This window comes from Hypanus sabinus, chromosome 2 (genome assembly GCF_030144855.1).
Source record: "Hypanus sabinus isolate sHypSab1 chromosome 2, sHypSab1.hap1, whole genome shotgun sequence".
Classification (NCBI taxonomy): domain Eukaryota; kingdom Metazoa; phylum Chordata; class Chondrichthyes; order Myliobatiformes; family Dasyatidae; genus Hypanus; species Hypanus sabinus.
Window position 1 is genome coordinate 181,762,450 of NC_082707.1, and position 19,310 is coordinate 181,781,759.

The following is a 19,310-nucleotide window of genomic DNA, read 5'->3' on the forward strand; positions in this document are numbered from 1 at the left end:
CTTTTTCTGTCATCCATGTGCCTATTTAAAAGTTTCTTAAATGTCTGCAATGTAACTGCCTTTACCACCACCCTTGAAAATGCGTCCAACGCGCTCACCAATCTCTGTAAAACAAATCTTGTTTGTCTCCCAATATTGTTCTAGTTATCTTAGTTATGTGCCCTCATGTTAGCTGTTTCTAACCTGGGGGAAAAAGTCTCTGGCTATGCCTTATATCATCTTGTAACACTTCTATCAAGTCATCTTTCATCCTCTTTCTCTCCAAAGAACCCTAGTTGGCTCAACCTATCTCACAAAACATGTTCTCTAATCCCGGCAGCATCCTGGTAAATCTCCTCTGCACCCTCTCTTAGCTCCCATGTGCTTCCTGTAATGAGGCAACCAGAAATTAATATAATACTCCAAGTTTAACCAGGGTTGTATCGAGCTGCAACATTACCTTGCGGCTCTTGAACTTTTTCTAAGTTGTGCGTGTGCTGTGTTGCCACCAGAAGCGTTGCAATACTTGCTGCCCTCAGCACATCTTTGGATTTTTTATATGCATGCAAAGCATTTCACTGTACATTTTGAAGATTTGATGTACATGTGACAAATAAAGTTAATCTTCATTTCAATTACTTAATGGATTTCCTTGTAAATTCCTATTCTATGGTACTTCCAATATTCTTTCAATCAGCAGGTGTGAACTGAAGTATTTGTGTTGCCTTATTCCCACTGGTCACTGCTGTGTCTACCATCCTGTGCTGCTTAATGACGTTCTACCCCTCTTCTCAACCCCCCCCTCCCCCACCCACCTGGCTTCATCTGCCAATCATCTCCCTTCTCACCTGGATCCACATATCTCCTGCTGCACCTGTCCTCCTCACCTCATTAAGCTGACTATCTCTCTTCTACACCAGTCATAGTGTTGCAGACAATACAGCATGGATGCAGGCCATTCTGCCCAACTATGTTGCCTGCTCAGTTCCAATTTTACCCTCCATTTACCCATCCATGGGCTTCTTAAATACTATTGTACCCTCAACCATGTCTTTTGGCAACTCATTCCATAATCTCACCACCCTCTGCATGGAAAAATGTTGCTCTTCAGGTCCCATTTAAATCTTTCCCCACTTATCCTAAACCTTTGCTCCCTAGTTTTGGACTCCCTACCCTGGGGTAAAGAATCAGAATTAGGCTTATTACCACTGACATGTTTATGAAATGTTGTTTTGTGGCAAGAGTACAGTGCAATACATAAAAAGTGCTATAAACGATAATGTTTTTTAAAAATTCAAGGAAATATTCAAAATTGTTTGTGTTTCTTCCCCCAATCTTTTAAATCTACTCCTCATCCTTTTTTCCTTCAGTCCTGCTTAAGGGTCTTGGCCTGAAAAGTAAACTGTACTCTTTCCATAGATGCTGCCTGGCCTGCTGAGTTCTTCTGGCATTTTCAGTGTGTTGATTCAAGATTGTTTAATGTCATTTCCAGTACACAATTGTAAAGGAGAATAAAATAATTGTTACTCTAGATAGATGCAACACCAGAAAAAAAAACAATAAGATAAAGAACACAATAAAAACACAATAAACATAAATACAAAAGATAGTTTATATACTTTGTATGTCTAGAAAGTATGTATGGGCCAAGTAACTGTTTATGAGGTGACTGACAGGAAATAGTAAATGATGGGATGAATTAGTGATGAAGGTGTTGATCAGCTTTACTGCTTGGGGAAAGTAACTGTTTGAATCTGGTGGTCTTGGTGTTGATGCTACATAGTTTTCGCATGGGCCCCAGCTATGCCTGCCTCTTTGTGGTTTATGTGGAACAGTCTATGCTCCAAATCTATACTGGTACTGCTCCCCAACTTTTCCTTCCATACATTGACAACTACATTGGTGCTGCTTCCTGCACCCATGCTGAGCTCGTCAATTTCATTGACTTTGCCTCTAACTTTCACCCAGCCCTCAAATTCACTTGGTCCATCTCAGACACTTCTCTCCCCTTTCTCGATCTCTTGGTCTCCATCTCTGGAGACAGACTATCCACAGACAACTTCTATAATCCCACTGACTCCCATAACTACCTTGATTATACCTCTTCCCACCCTGCCAAATGCAAAAATTCTGTTCCCTATTCCCAGTTCCTCCATCTCCGCCGCATCTGCTCCAAGGATGAGGCTTTCCATTCCAGGACATCCCAAATGTCCTCTTTCTTTAAGAATCGTGGTTTCCCTTCTGCCGTCATCAATGATGCCCTCACCCACATCTCTTCCATTTCCCGCACTTCAGCCCTCACCCATCCTCCCGTCACCACAACAGGGACCGTGTTCCCCTTGTCCTCACTTATCACCCCACCAACCTCTGGATCCAGCATATTATCCTCCGCAACTTCCGTCACCTTCAACAGGACACCACCACTAAGGACTTCTTTCCCCCTCTACCCCTCTCTGCTTTTTGCAGGGATCGTTCCCTCTGTGACTGCCTGGTCCACACGTCCCTCCCCACAGATCTCCCACCTGGCACTTATCCCTGCAAGTGTAAGTGTTACACCTGTTCCTACACCTCATCTCTTGCCACCATTCAGGGCCCCAAACAGTCCTTCCAGGTGAGGCAACACTTCACTTGTGAGTCTGTTGGGGTAATCTATTGCATCCGGTGCTCCTGGTGCGGCCTGCTCTACATCGGCGAGACCTGACACAGATTGGGAGACCACTTCGTCGAGCACCTACGCTCCGTCCGCCACAACAGACAGGATCTCCTGGTTGCCACTCACTCCAATTCTCCTTCACATTCCCATTCGGATATGTCCATACATGGCCTCCTCTACTGCCACGATGAGGCCAAACTTCGGTTGGAGGAACAACATCTCATCTACCATCAGGGTAGTCTTCAGCCCCTTAGTATAAACATCAAATTCTCCAACTTCTGGTAATTCCCTCCCTCTCCCTTCCCCCATCCCACCTTCACTCTGTCTCCTCTTCTAGCTGCTTATCACCTCTCTCATGACTCTGCCTTCTTCTACTACCCATAGTGCTTTCCCCTTAGATTCCTTCTTCGCCTCTCCCCTCCCTGCTTCCCCTCCCCCACCCCTTGATCTTTCCTCTGATTGGTTTTCCACCCTCCCACCACCTTCTTTATATCCCTCCCCCACCCTCTCCCCCTTTAGTCCTGACGAAGAGTCTCAACCCGAAAAGTTGACTGCTCCTTTCAACAGGAGCTGCCTGACCTGCTGAGGTCATCTAGTTTTTTTGTACGTCTAGTGTTCTTCCTGATGTGAGGGGGACAAATTGTCCCAAGAGCAGGGTGGGTGGGATCTTTCATGATGTCTCTGTCCCTTTTCTGGCACCTTTCTGTATGTATGTTCTTGAAGGTGGTAGGCTGGTGGCAGTGATGCACTGGGCAGTATTGACTACCCATTGTAGAGCCTTCCTGTCTGCCACAGTGTGGTTTCTGTACCATGCAGTGATGCAGCTTGTTAGGATGTTCTGTACTGCGCATCTGTAGAATGACATTGAGTATAGATGTGCATTGTCCTGCTCTCTTCAGCCTCTGAAAAGCAGAGGCATTGGTGAGCATTCTGAATTGTGTAGAATGTGCTCTGGGACCACGTGAGGCTGAAATAATGCAAAAGAGAGGAAAATCCCAAGGTTGTGTTCGTGGTCTGTTCAGAAATTTGATGGAGGGGAAGAAGTTGTTCCTAAAACATTGTGTGTCTATTTTCAGGCTCCTGTACCACCTATTTTGTGGCAGTAACAAGATTGTGAGGTTCCTTCATGATGGATGCTGTCTTTTTGAGGCATCACCTTTTGAAGGTGCCCTTGATGGTGGGGATGCTAGTGCCCATGATGGGAGTTGACTGAGAAGACCTGTCTTAACTATGCTTCTCATAATTTTAAATATTTCTGCAAGGTTACCCCTATGTTCATTGGAATAAATATATAGACTGGCCAGCCTTTCTCAGTATCTCTAGACCTGGCAAAATCCTGATGCAGGGTCTCAACCTGAAACATTGCCCCTCTGCAGGTACAGCCTTGACCCAGTGTTTTCCTCCAGGAGGTTGTTATTTTTATTTTGCTCCCAATTCCAGCACCTGGTACCTTTTGTGTCTTTGCTGTTGCTTCTTCCTCGCAATATTCCAGTGACTTGTGTAAGCCACCCTCCACTGAGCATGCACGTTCTCGTTTATTCTTCTTGCCTCACTGGGAAAAACAACTGGACTAACCCGGCTTGATTCATTTCAATGAATTCGCAATCTGTCACTGTTTTTCTTGAACATAATCTGTTTTTCCAGGGCTTGACCCTGGGAAGAGTGTGTACTATACACATCCTGCCCAATTTGTTATGTTGAGGATTGAGAAACTAGTGTTGGTGGCCTTGGCTGAACATAAATATGAATGGTTTGAAGATGATGCAAGAAACACATACAAAATGCTAGAGGAACTCAGCAGGCCAGTCACCATCTATGGGGAGGAAAGTACAGTTGACGTTTTGGGCCAAGACCCTTAAGCGGGACTGGAGAAAAAAAGATGAGTAGATTTAAAGGGTGGGCGGAGGGGAGAGAGAAACACAAGCTGATGAGTAAAATGGAGGGGGAGGGATGAAGTAAAGAGCTGGGAAACTGATTGGTGAAAGAGATACAGGGTTGGAGAAGGGGGAGTCTGATAGGAGAGGATAGAGGGCCATGGAAGAAAGAATAGGTGGGGGGAAGGAGCACCAGAGGGAGGCGATGGCAGTAGGCAGGCAAGGATATAAGGTGAGAGGCAGAAGGGAATGGGGAATGGTGGAGGGGGTATTACAGGACTGTTTGGAGCCCTGAATGGTAGGGAGGCAGGAGGTGTAGGGGCAGATGTAGCACTTGTTCTGCTATGCTGCATCCTCCAGAAGAAGTGGGATCTCCCAGTGGACACCCATTTTAATTCCACTTCCCATTCCCATTCCGATATGTCATTCCATGGCTGCCTCTACTGTCGTGATGTGGCCATACTCAGGTTGGAGGAACAACACTTTGTATTCCGTCTGGGTAACTCCAACCTGATGGCATGAACATCAATTTCTTGAACTTCCTGTAATGCCCCCCCCTCACTATTCCCCATCCCCTTTTCCCACTCTCACCTTATCTCCTTGCCTGCCCATCACCTCCTCCTGGTGCTCCTACCCCTTTCTCTTTCTTCCATTGCCTTCTGTCCTCTATCAGACTCCCCCTTCTCCAGCTCTGTATCTCTTTCACCAATCAGCTTCACAGCTCTTTACTTCATTCCTCCCCCTTCAGATTTCACCAATCACCTTGCGTTTCTCTCTCCCCTCCCCCACTTTTTAAATCTACTCCTCATCTTTCTTTCTCCAGTCCTGACGAAGGGTCTCAGCCCGAAACGTTGACTGCTCCTTTCAACAGATGCTGCCCGACCTGCTGAGTTCATCCAACTTGTTTGTACATGTTATTTGACCACAGCATCTGCAGTGTACTTTGTGTCCCCATAATGTTTAATGCCTTATCTAATCAAGAATATATCAGCCTTCACCTTAAATATACCCGATGACTTAGCCTCCACAGCTACCTGTGGCAATGAAATCCACAGACTCACCATCCTCTGCATAAAGAAGTTCTTCCTCATCTCCATTCTAAATGGATGAGACTGTGCTTTCTAGTCCCAGACTCTCCCGTTATAGGAACCATTCTCTCCATTTCCACTCTTATGTAGACTTAAGAACATTGACAGGTTTCAGTGAGATCCCCCATTCTTCTAAGTTCGAGCGAGTAAAGGCCCAGAGACGTAAAATGCTCTTCATATGATGACCTTTACATTCCCGGAATGATTACCGTGAATTTTCTCTGAGCCCTCTCCAATGTCAGGACATTCTTCTTAGATAAGGAGCTCAAAACTACTGTCAGTACTCCCAAGTAAGTCCTCACCAGAGCCTGATAAACCCTCAGCAATGTATCCTTGCTTTTATATTCTGGTCCTCTCAAGTTGGATGCTTACATTGCCTTTGCCTTCCTTACCACTGACTCGACCTGCAAATTATCCTTTAGGGAATCCAGGAGGACTTCCAAGTTGCTTTGCACTTTAGATTTCAAAATTTTCTGCCCATTTAGAAAATAGTCAACACTATTGTTTCTTCTAAAGTGTATGACCATACACTTCCCAGTGCAGGTTTCTATCTGCCATGTTGTCCATTCTCTTAATCTGTCTTAAGTCCTTCTGCAACCTTATTTCCTTAACACCATCTGCTTCTCTACCTATTCCACTTATTGTGTGTGAAATGGGCTGCCGGTGGAGGCGGGAGCGATAGGGTCTTTTAAGAGACTCCTGGATGGGTACATGGAGCCTAGAAAAACAGAGGGCTGTAGGTAAGCCTAGGTAGTTCTAATGTAAGGACATGTTTCGGCACAGTTTTGTGGGCCGAAGGGCCTGTGTTATGCTGTACGTTTTCTATGTTTCTGAGTATTGCCTGTAGACCTTGCCACAAAACCATCAATTCTGTCATCCATATCACTGACTTGTAATATAAAAGCAAGCAGTCCCAACTCCAACTCTTGCAGAACACCACTAGACACTGGCAGCTAACCAGAAAAGGCTTCCTTTATTCTCGCTCTTTGCCTCCTGACAATGAGCCCATCTCTATCCATGCTAATATCTTTGTTATAATACCCTGGGATCTTATCTTGTTCAGCAGCCTCGTGTGTGGCACCTTGTCAAAGGCTTTCTGAAAATCCAAGCACACAAAATCCACTGATTCTCCTTTGTCTGTCCTGCTTCTTTACTTCAAAGAATTCCAACACATTTGTCCAGCAAGATTTTCCCTTGAGGAAACCAAGCTGACTTTGGCCTATTTTATCATGTACCTGCAAATACTCTGAGACCTGATCCTTAAGAATGCCTCCAACATCCTCCCAACAACTGAGGCCAGGCTAGCTGGCCTATAAATTTCATTGTTCTGTCTCCCTCCCTTTGTGAAGAGTCAAGTGTCTTCACAAGTTTCCAGTTGTCCAGCCCATTCCAGAATGTAGTGATTCTTGAAAGATCATTACTATTGCCTCCACAATCTCTTCAGCTACCTCCTTGAGAACCCTGGGGTGTAGTCTGTCTGGTCCAGGTGACTTATCACCTTCTGACCTTTTCAGCTTCCAAAGCACCTTCTCCCTAGTAATAACAGTTGCACACCCTACTGCCCTCTGACACTCTTGAACATCTGCCATACTGCTAGTGTCTTCCACAGTGAAGATGGATACCATTTGTCTGCTATTTCCATGTCCCCCTTTACTACCTCTCCAGTGTTATTTTCCAGTGGTCTAATATGTACTTCTCTTTTACTGAAAAAAACTTCTAGTATCCTCTTTAATATTATTGGCTAGCTTAGCGTAATATTTTATCAATTCCCTCCCCTTGGTTGATTTTTAGTTGCCTTCTGCAGGTTTTTAAAAGCTTTCCAAACCTCCAACCTCCTGCTAATATTTGCTGTATTATGTGCCGCCTTTGGCTTTTATGTTGTTTTTGATTTCCCTTGTCAGCTATTGTTGCATCATTTCCTCACCCATCACAGACATTCTCTCTTCTTCCCCCCCCCCCCCCTCAGTGGGCAGGAGGTACTAAAACCTGAAAGCACGTATCACCAGGCTCAAAGGCAGTTGCTATCTTATTATTATGAGACTAATGAGTGATCCTCTAGATGGACTTTTCACCTTACAATCTATCTAGTTATGACTTTACACCTTATTGTCTGCCTACACTGCACTTTCTCTGTTACTGTAATACTTTATTCTGCACTGTTATTAATTTATCTTGTTTTGCCTCAATGCTTTGATACGGTGAAATGATCTGTATGGGAGACATGCAAAGCAAAGTTTTTCACTAAACCTCAGTATATGCGACAGTTATGGACCAATTTATATTTTCTGTGTTTATGTAGACCTACGTTGGCAGTGATTGATGGTACAGTCTGAAGGTAGTTTTTTAATTTTGTTTTACCTGTACAGTAACTTCCCAGTGTTTTACAGGAAAATGTAGAGGGAGTGTTAATGTATATGTTGAGCTGCACTTTCTCTGCTCAGGGAGTATCAAGGGAGATGTATTCTGTATCCAGTTGTTACTTCTACCCCTTGAAGTGTTTGATGGAGTTGTACATAAATATATTTAGCATAATTATTAAATCACCTTGCTGAAGACTGATCAATAGTTTCTCAGTATTTGCCACACATTCCCTGATCCTTTACCCCAAGATCTACCCAATGACGGAGTGTACACCCCCCCAGAGGAAGATAATTCCAAGGATTCATAAAATTAAGAGCTTTATTCTCATCTCAGACTTGAATGAGTGACCCCTTATCCTGGGAATACTACCTGCTCTGAGTCCAGTCAATCTAAACAGGCACCGCGTATCAGCTCTGAAAATTCCATGGGAAATCTTGTGTCTCTCTGTGAGCTTTCCTTTCAAATTGAAGTATAGAATAGTACAGGCCCTTCAGTGCATTATGTTGACTTAACCAACTCCAAGATCAATATAACCCTTTCCTCCCACATAACCATCCATTTTCAGTCTGTATGAGTAGCGTGAAAGACAAGATTTTCACTGTACTTTAGTATGTGTGACAACTGCTTCCAACCAATTCCAATCTTGTGTGGAGTTTACATGTTTTTCTTGTGATCTCATGGTTTTTCCCAGATGATCTGGCTCCCCCCACATCCCATAAATGTACAGGTTGGCGGATTAATTGGCCTTTGCAAATTGGATTTTCGCCATAGGGTAGGTAGAATTTGGGAGACCTGATGGGAATATGGGGAGAGTAAAATGGGATTAATGTGGGCTGGTTGATGATTGGCACAGACTCAGTGGGCTGAAGGGCCTATACTGTGTCTCTGTTGCTCTATTAACCTGTCTCCTCACAGCTCACTTAATGTCATAGAGACATACAACATGGAACAGGACCTTCAGCCCAACTGGTCCATGCTGACAAAGATTCCCATTTAAACTCATCCTATTTATCTGCTTTTGACCTGTATCGATCCAAGTTGTTCCAATCCATGTACCTGTCCAAGTTCTTTTTAATGTATTTGCCTGAACCACTGCTTCTGGCAGCTCGTTTCATATACCGAACACCTGGTGAAAATATTCCCTGAGGTTCCTATGAAATTGCTCCCCTCTCACCTTAAACATGTGCCTTCTAATTCTTGAGTCTCCAACTCTGGAAATGAAAATGTCATTTTCCCTTTATCTCATCAGCAAGCTGGGATATGTTACACTGCCCTTTCATCTACCTTTCACGCATAGGCAACTTCACTCTACATCTAACTTGTGCTTTGTCTGCCCTGGTGTTGATTGTAAAGAGCATGTTTACAATTTATGTTGACAGCATTCCTAAGTGAAACTTCATTTCTGATTGCCAAGAGAAAAGGTTTCCGGTGTCACTGCATCCCTTGAAGAGCACAAGTACTTGGAGTCTATGCAAGCTGTTTACTCCCTTGGCAAAGAGCTGATCATTTGATGTGTTTCTCTTTGCAGTTATTGGCTTTGGCAAGTCGTGTTTCACATCAGGACAGTACCATCCACATGGCCTCAGATGGGATCAAGAATGCAACACCTGTCAGTGCTTGAACGGCAACATCAACTGCACCAAGGTATAGCCTGTCATCGCTCAGTGATTGTTGTATGTTCTGCTATGTTCTGAGCTGTTGTGATAGAGGTCCATGATCAGCACTGTTCTGCAGGAATCTGTTCTGGGACCCCACTGTTCGTGATTTTTATAAATAATTTGGATGAGGAAACGGAGGAGTGGGTTACTAAGTTTGCAGATGACATGAAGATTGGAGTTGTGGATAGTGTGGAGGTTGTTGTAGGTTATAAAGGGATTTTGAAAGGATGCAGAGCTGAACTGAGAAGTGATGATGGAGTTCAACCCTGAAGAGGGTGAAGTGATTCACTTCGGAAGGTCAAACTTAATGACAGAGTACAATGGTAGGATTCTTAGCAGCGTGGAGGAATCTTGGAATCCACATCCATTGATCCCTCAATGTTGCCATGTAGGTTGATAGGCTTAGGAAGGTGTATGGAGTGTTGGCTTTCATTAGTCAGGCAGTTGACTTCAGCAGCCATAAGGTAATGTTCAATTTTATTGTAATTCCTCTGAATACATGTATACCGCCATACAAAACAATTCCTCTGGCAGCTCATTTCATATACTGATCCCCTAGTGAAAATATTCCCTCATGTTCCTATGAAATTGCTCCCCTCTCACCTTAAACTCGTGCCCTCTAATTCTTGAGTCTCCAACTCTGGAAATAAAGACATTGTGGCGACCCACTTTCTGCGCAGGCAAACCGGCTCACAAATAGCCAGCACGTGGGGAGAGACTTTGGTAATGCACCTCTGACATCATTTCTGCCCGGAGAGGGCAGGCACTAGGGATTAAATGCCAGTGCTGCGAAGTTTGAATAAACTAGTCTCGAAACGACTTACCGACTGCATGTTGTCTCTAGCTCTGTACGTAGTACATCGCTACGTTGGTGACCCCGACGGTCCAAACGGAATTTGGACCAAAGATGACCGACTCTTCATCTGTTCACGCAGTTTTGCTAAAACTGCCGACTTTCTGGATGCTGTGACCACGCATGTGGTTTAGCCAAGCAGAAGCCCAGTTCCAGATTCAGCAGATAACTTCTGATTCCATGCGTTACTACCACATGGTGAGTGTCCTTGGCCAGGAGACGGCTGCCCAGGTTGTGGATTTCATACAGTCACCCCTGGAAGAAGGCAAATATGAAGCATTCAAGGCACTGCTCATTGGGACCTTTGGCCTCTCGCGGCATGAGCGGAGTGCACACCTGCTTCACCTGGACAGTTTGGGAGACAGACTGCCGTCAGCATTGATGAACGAGATGCTGGCCCTGGCTGACGGACACAAGCCCTGCCTCATGTTTGAGCAGGAATTCCTAGAGCAGCTGCCTGAGGACATACATCTGCTGCTGGCCGACGCAGATTTCAGTGACCCCGGAAGGTGGCAGCCCGGGCAGACGTGCTGTGGAAAGCCAAGAGGAAGAGCGTGGCGTCCGTCGGTCAGATTACCAGGCCACGCTCCCAACAGCAGACCAGACCTGGCAGGGGGGGTGCACACAACACAGAGGCAGGAGTGAGGAGGACAGTGAACAGTGGTGTTTCTACCAGCAGCGGTGGGGCACAGAAGCCCGCCATTGTCACCTGCCCTGCAAGGGCCAGGGCCAGCAGCTGCTAATGACTGTGGTGGCTGGCCACCAGGACAGCCTCTTGTATGTCTGGGACAAACAGTTGTGACGCTGCTTCTTGGTCGACACCAGAGCGGAAATCAGCTTCTTGCCCCCAACAGCGTACAACACCTGCAACAGGAAGCCAGGACCCACCCTGAGGGCTGCAAACGGCAGCACGATACGGACCTACAGCACCCATGCAGTGCAGCTGCAGTTCAGCGCCAGCCAGTTCACATGGGACTTCACACTGGCTGCTGTGGCCCAACCACTCCTGGGGGCGGACTTCTTGTGAGCTCACAGCCTGCTGGTCGACTTGCAAGGGAAAAGACTGGTACATGCTGAGACTTTCCAGACGTTCTCCCTGGGTGAAGCCAAGTTGCCGGCCCCACACCTGGACTCCATCACGCTGTCGGACAACGTATTCACCAGAAACCTGGTGGACTTTCCATCGATTCTGGCACCGCAGTTCATGGCAGCCGTGTCCAGACACAGGGTACAACACCACATTCTGACCCAGGGACCACCCCTCCACACTCGCGCATGAAGGCTCCTCCCAGGCTTCTGCCTGGCGAAGGAGGAGTTCAAGAGGAATGGGGGATCGTACAGAGGTCCGACAGCCCACGGACCTCCCCACTGCACATGGTGCCCAAAGCAGCCGGGGGTTGGAGACCATGTGGTGACTACCGCAGACTGAACGAAGCTACAACTCCAGACCGCTACCCAGTGCTGCACATACAGGACTTTACAGCAAACCTGCATGGGGCAAGAATATTTTCCAAAGTAGACCTCGTCCGGGAATACCATCAAATCCCGGTGCACCCTGAAGACATCCCCAAAACAGCACTCATCACCCCGTTCGGCCCGTTTGAGTTCCTCTGAATGCCGTTCGGCCTGAAGAATGCAGCACAGACGTTCCAGTGGCTAATGGATGCAGTGGGACGCGACCTGGACTTTGCGTTCATCTATTTGGATGACATCCTTATAGCCAGCAGTAGTCACCAGGAGCATCTGTCCCACCTCCGTCAGCTCTACTCCCGCCTGAGTGATTTCGGCCCCACGATCAACCCGACCAAATGTCAGTTCGGTCTCAATACCATTGACTTCCTGGGCCACAGGATTACCAAAGACGGGGCAACACCTCTGCCCACCAAGGTAGATGCGATCCGCCACTTTGCCGGGCCCAACATGGTTAAAGGCCTGCAGGAGTTCATTGGTATGGTGAACTTCTACTACCATTTCCTCCCCTCAGCAGCCCGTATCATGCACCCTTTGTACACCCTGATGTCGGGTAAAGGCAAGGACATTACTTGGGACGAGGAGGACGTGGCCACTTTCGTTAAAGCTAAGGAAGCCCTGGCAGATGCCGCGATGCTGGTGCACCCCAGAATGGACGTTCCGACTGCCCTCTCGGTGGACGCATCTGTCACAGCAGTCGGTGGGGTGCTGGAGCAGGTCATTGAGGGGCGCTGACAACCCCTGGCGTTCTTCAACAAGCACCTACGACTACCCGAACTCAAGTACAGTGCTTTCGACCAGGACCTGTTGGCACTGTATCTGGCAATCTGGCATTTCAGGTACTTCTTAGAAGGCAGGCCTTTCATCGCGTTCACGGACCACAAACCGTTGACCTTCACGTTCACGAAGGTGTCCGATCCCTGGTCGGCTCGCCAGCAGCGACATCTGTCCTACATCTCTGAGTATATGACGGACATCCAGCATGTCTCGGGAAAGGACAACGTCGTGGCGGACACACTCTCCAGACCAGCTGTCCAGGCCCTGTCCCTGGGGGTGGACTGTGCAACATTGGCGGAGGTGCAGCAGGCAGATGACGAGATGCCCAGCTACAGGACCGCAGTCTCGGGTTTGCAGCTGCAGGACTTTCTCATAGGCCCAGGTGATAGGACCCTCCTGTGCGATGTGGCTCCCAGCCAACCTCGCCCCATCGTCCTGGCAACCTGGAGGGGGCGAGTTTTCAACTCCATACACGGTTTGGCACAACCATCTATCGGGACAACTGTCTGGCTGGTCTCCAGCAAGTTCACGTGGCACGGACTTTGCAAGCAGGTCAGTGAATGGCCAGAGTGTGTGTGTAGTGCCAAACAGCCAAGGTGCAGCGGCGCACTAAAGCCCCACCGCAACAGTTCAAACCCACCTACCGGAGCTTCGACCACATTCATGTGGATATCGTGGGCCCCCTACCAGTGTTCCGAGGAGTGCGGTACCTCCTAACTATGGTAGACCGGTTCACGAGGTGGCCAGAGGCGGTCCCGCTCACCGACACATCTGCCGATTCCTGCGCCCGAGCACTGATTGCAACCTGGGTAGCACGTTTCGGGGTACCGGCCCACATTACCTCCGACAGAGGCACCCAGTTCACCTCCAGCCTGTGGTCAGCTGTGGCCAGCCTGTTGGGAATGCAGCTACACCACACTACTGCCTACCACCCACAGTCAAACAGACTAGTGGAACGCTTCCACCGTCACCTGAAGTCGGCTGTCATGGCCCACCTGAGAGGACCTAACAGGGTGGATGAGGTTCCTTGGATCCTGCTTGGAATTCGCACAGCACCCAAAGAGGATCTGCACGCCTCGTCGGCCGAGTTGGTGTATGGCGCACCCCTGGCCATCCAAGGAGAGTTAATACCAGCCCCAAGGGGGCAAGAGGAAGAACCTGCAGGAGTCCTGGACAGACTGCGTGAAAAGCTCGGCAACCTGGCCCCCGTGCCGACTTCACAGCATGGACGGACCCCGACCCATGTACCCAAAGACCTGCAGGACTGTAAATTTGTGTTTGTACGAAGGGGCAGACATCGGGCGCCACTACAGCGGCCATACGAGGGGCCGTTCAAGGTGATTACCAACAACAGGTCCACATACGTTCTGGACATTGGGGGGAAAGAGGAGGTTTTCATGGTGGACCGACTCAAACCAGCCCATGTGGACTTAGCGCAGCCGGTCGAGGTTCAGGCACCAGGGCACAGAGGCAGACCTCCCAAACAGAGGCTGATCCAGACTGTGGACATTGGGGGGGGGGGGTGTATCGCCGGTTCTGGGGGGGGGGGGGGGTTATGTGGCGACTCACTTTCTGCACAGGTGAACCAGCTCACAAATAGCCAGCGCGCGGGGAGAGACTTTGGTAATGCACCTCTGAAGTCATTTCCGCCCGGAGAGGGCGGGCGCTAGGGATTAAATGCCAGTGCTACGAAGTTTAAATAAACTAGTCTCGAAATGACTTACCGACTGCGTGTCGTCTCTAGCTCTGTATGTAGTACATCGCTACATTGGTGACCCCGACGGTCCAATATAGCTCTATATGTAGTACATCGCTACATCATCATCTTACCTCTGGAAATAAAGACATTATCTTCTCTAAACCAAAGTGCACAACTCAGTGCATATAACTTACAGACAACCATGTTGCAGCTCTATAAAACTCTGGATAGACCACACTGGAGTATTGTGTTCAGTTCTGATCATCTCATTACAGGAAGGATGTAGAAGCTTCAGAGAGAGTGCAGAGGAAATTTAACCAGGATGCTGCCTGGATTAGAGAGCTTGTCTAATGGTTGAGGAACAGTTTAGTGAGCTAAAGCTTTTCTCTTTGGAGTGTATGACAAAGAGTTGACTTGATAGAGGTGTACAAGATGATAGGAAGCAAAGCCTGAGTGGACAGCCAGAGATTTTTTCCAGAGTGGAAATAGCCAATATGAGGAGGCATAATTTTAAAGTGATTGGAGGAAGGTATACGGGGAATGTCAAAGGTGGTGGTAGAGCCATTAGGGATGTTTAATTGGCTCTTGGGTAGTTAAATGGATGATATAAAATGGAGGGTTATGCAGGAGGGATGGATTACATTGATCTTTGGTTAAAAGGCCAGCACAACATTGTGGGCTGAGGGGCCTGTGCTGCACTGTGCTGTTCTATATTAACTCAGCAAGTGAGTCATCATCTGTTTAAGGAAATGGAGAATATATGTTTCAGATTGAGCTTTGTGTCAGGGCTGCGTCCTTGAAGGTGTAGACCATAAAATAGCATTTAGAGTTACACAGGCTGTTCACTCTACCATGTCTACACTACCCATCATGTACCCATTTATGGCAATACCATTTACCAGCGTTCACTCATAGCTGCCTCCTGCCTGTTCCAGATAAACTTTTGCAAAGGCTGATTGAGCCTTTATTTCCTTCCCACAGTCAGAATTTATCAGTGCCCCTGTGCAGAGCCTTGCCTCTATATGTTAAAGGTGCTGTATGGATGAATGCTGCCATTGTGTCTGTTCCTAGATGTCTATCCTGGCTTTGAACTGGAGTGATATGCTGTTAGCAGGTGATCCAAGCAGTAGAAGGAATTAGTCTGCTTTCATTGTGCATATTCTTTCCCCCAGATAGTAAACAAACTTTTAAAAGCAGAGGCATGTTTTGGCAGGACTAGCTCCACCTTAGTTTGTTGTCTGTGTTGAAGCAAGATGATAAAACGATTACATTTCTCTGTTTCTCAAAATAGTGACTTTGTTCTATCCAAAATTGATCACGTAATGTCCCTTTCTAAATCAAGATTTCAAATCTTTGATTATCTAGGCGAGCATACAGTAACTGATTTGAGTCAGGATCAGGTTTATTATCACTGATATACATTGTAAAATGTGCTATTTCACCCCCTTTCTCTCCCCCCCCCCCCCACCGGAAGTTTCATGTCTTATTGTTTTACAGCATTGAATCACTGGCTTTTTTTTGATGCTGATCAACAGAAAAGACACTTTCATGTCAAAGTGAAAACAGATTTCTATAAATTGGTCTAAATTTATTATTATTATTAAACACAATGATTGTATAATTACATATCCCTTCAAGTCAGTATTTAGTAGATGAATAAGAATCAGGAATCTTGCGTACAGGAATGGGATATACCAACTAGTGGAGTGGTGTCGCAGCAACAACCTGGCACTCAACATCAGTAAGACAAAAGAACTGATTGTGGACTTCAGGAAGGGTAAGATGAAGGAACACATACCAATCCTCATAGAGGGATCAGAAGTGGAGAGAGTGAGCAGCTTCAAGTTCCTGAGTATCAAGATCACTCGGGACCTAACCTGGTCCCATCATATCAATGCAGCTATAAAGAAGGCTAGACAGCAACTGTACTTCATTAGGAGCTTGAAGAGATTTGGTATGTCAACACAAATGCTCAAAAACAATGGATGTACCATGGAGAGCATTCTGACAGGCTGCACCACTGTCTGGTAAGGCGGACTACTGCACAGGAGCAAAAGAAGCTGCAGAGGGTTATAAACTTAATTAGCTCCATCTTGGGTACTAGCCTACGAAGTATCCAGGACATCTTAGGAAGCGGTGTCTCAGAAAGGCAGCGTCCATTATGAAGGACCCCCAGCATCCAGGGCATGCCCTTTTCTCACTGTTACCATCAGGTAGGAAGTACAAAAACCTTAACGGTACATACTTCAGGGACAGTTCAGGAACAGCTTCTTCCCCTTTGTCATCAGATTCCTAAATGAATGTTGAACCCGTGAACACTACCTCACTCTTTAAGTATATATTATTTTTGTTTTTGTACGATTTTTAATCTATTCAATATACATATACTGTAATTGATTTACTTATTTATTCTTCTATATTTATTGCATTGAACTGCTGTTGCTAAGTTAACAAATTTCACGACACATGCCGGTGTTAATAAACCCGATTCTGATTCTATTCCTTCAAGTCAGTATTTAGTAGATGCACCTTAGCTAGCAGTTACAGCCTTGAGTCTGTGTAGATTGGTCTCTGTCAACTTTGTATATCTGGACACTGCCATTTTTCACTGTACTTTACAAAACTGCTCAAGCTCTGTCAGATTGCATGGGGATCGTAAGTGAACAGCCCTTTCAAGTTCAGCCACAAATTCTCTATTGGATTGATGTTTGGACTCTGACTTGGCCAATCCAGGACATCAACTTTGTTGTTTTAAAGCCATTCCTGTGTCGCTTCGGCTTTATGCTTGGGGTCATTGTCCTGCTGGAAAAGAAAGGGTGCATCAGGTTTTATTCCAGAATTTCCCTGTATTTTGCTGCATTCATTTTACCCTCTGCCTTCACAAGCCTATCAGGGCCTGCTGCAGTGAAGCATCCCATAGCAGGATGCAGCCACCACAGTGCTTCTTGGTAGGAATGATACGTTTTAGATGACGTGTGGTGTTTGGCTTACACCAAACATAGTATTTAGTCTGATGGCCAAAAAGCTCAATTTTGGTTTCATCAGCCCATAGAATGTTCTTCCAGCTGACTTCAGAGTCTCCAACATGCCTTCTAGCAATCTTTGGCCAAGATTAAGTATGAGTTTTTTCAATAGTGGGTTTCTCTTTGCCACTCTCCCATAAAGCTGCAACTGGTGAAACACCCAGGCCACAGTTGTAAGTACAGTCTCTCCCATCTCAGCCACTGAAGATTGTAACTCCTTCAGAGTTGTCATTGGTCTCTTGGTGGTCTCACTCACTAGTCCCCTTCTTGCACGGTCACGCGGTTTTTGAGGATGGCCTGCTCTAGGCAGATTTATAGCTGTGCCATATTCTTTCCATTTCTTGATTGACTTCACTGTACTCCAATGGTGTATTCACTGACTTGGAAATTTTCTTGAATCCATCTCCTGACTTGTGCTTTTCAATAACCTTTTTGTGGAGTTGCTTGGAGTGTTCGTTTGTCTTCATGGTCTAGTTTTTGCCAGGTTACTGACTCACTGGCAGTTGGACCTTCCAGATACAGGTGTATTTTTACTACAATCTATTGAAACACCTTGACTGCATGTGATGATCTCCATTTAACTAATTGTGAATTATAACACCAATTGGTTGCACCAGTGATGGTTTGATGTGTATATTAAAGGGGTCTGAATACTTGTGCAATCAATTATTTTATGTTTTTTTAATTTGTAATTAATTTATATAACTTTGTAGAGATCTATTTTCACTTTGACACAAAAGTGTCTTTTTCTGTTGATCAGTGTCTAAAAAGCCAAATTAAATCCATTGTGATTCACTGTTGTACAACAGTAAAACATAAAAACTTCCAAAGGGGTGAATACTTTTTATAGACTGTGTGTGTGTGTGCGTGCGTGAGTGCGTGTATTTTCCCCTCAATCTCAAGTCCTCTACCAGAGGCCCAGGAGCTTGAGTATTCTGAGCAATATCCTTGCTGTTTCTAGTACTGCACCCTTCTGGACTGAGATCTCAGAGGTTCTACTGGGATTTGTTGGAGCCATTTTCCCAGTTCAGGTGTAACAGCTCCAAATTTTCTTATCACCACCAGGATTACTCTGGCATTAACCTTTCACTTCCTTTCTATCTGCTCTTTTAAGCCCTGGTACTTCTCCAGCTTCTCGTATTCTTTTTTCCTGATCTTATCTTCATTTGAGATTGCCACATCTATTACTACTGCTTTCTTCTGTCCCTTGTCTAGTATTACTGTGTCTGGTTGGTTGGCTAGTACCTGCTTATCAGCCTGTATTTAGAAGTCCCACAGAATCTTAGCTTTTTCCTTCTCCACTGCCTCAAGTGTTTCCCATTTTGACTTGGGAGTGTCCAATCCATTCTCAGCACAGATGCAATTCCTGCAACGGTTGTGCCATTCAGTGTTTGCTGTCCATGTGTGTGTGTGTATACATACATGCATTTAATGTGTCTTCAGACTCCTGTACCACCTCCATGATGAGAAGGGAATCTGTCCTGGATGGTGAAAGTCCTTAATGATGGATGCTGCCTTTTTGAGGTATCTTCTTTTGAAGATGTCCTTGATGCTAGGAGGTTAGTGCCCATGATGGCACTGGCTGAGTTTACAAGCTCTGATTATGTTGGCTGCCACTGCACAGGATCAGAAAAAGTTGCAAAGACCCCACCCACCCTGGTGGATATTCTCCCTCTTCTCTTTTGCATCAGATTGATGATAGTCATTAGGTTTGCATCTGGAATTTCCAGTTGGCGGATGATTTCAACTGATGATACAAAAACCTAAAAGCACAAACCACCAGGTTCAAGGTCAGCTTCTTACCTCACTGTTATAAAACTGTTGAATGATTCCCTTGTGTGATACAATGGACTCTTGACCTCGCAGTCTACCTTG

At 46.1% G+C, this 19,310-nt stretch overlaps 1 protein-coding gene across 4 annotated transcripts in view; it reads left to right on the top strand.

Moving 5' to 3' along the window:
- Positions 1 to 19,310, top strand: part of jag2b (jagged canonical Notch ligand 2b) — a 318,921-nt gene that overhangs the window by 282,451 nt on the left and 17,160 nt on the right. For all 4 annotated transcript variants that reach the window (XM_059960819.1, XM_059960812.1, XM_059960807.1 and 1 more), the window contains one exon: positions 9,484 to 9,599. In XM_059960819.1, the coding sequence (XP_059816802.1) occupies positions 9,484 to 9,599 (116 nt within the window). The remainder of the gene's footprint in view (positions 1 to 9,483; positions 9,600 to 19,310) is intronic.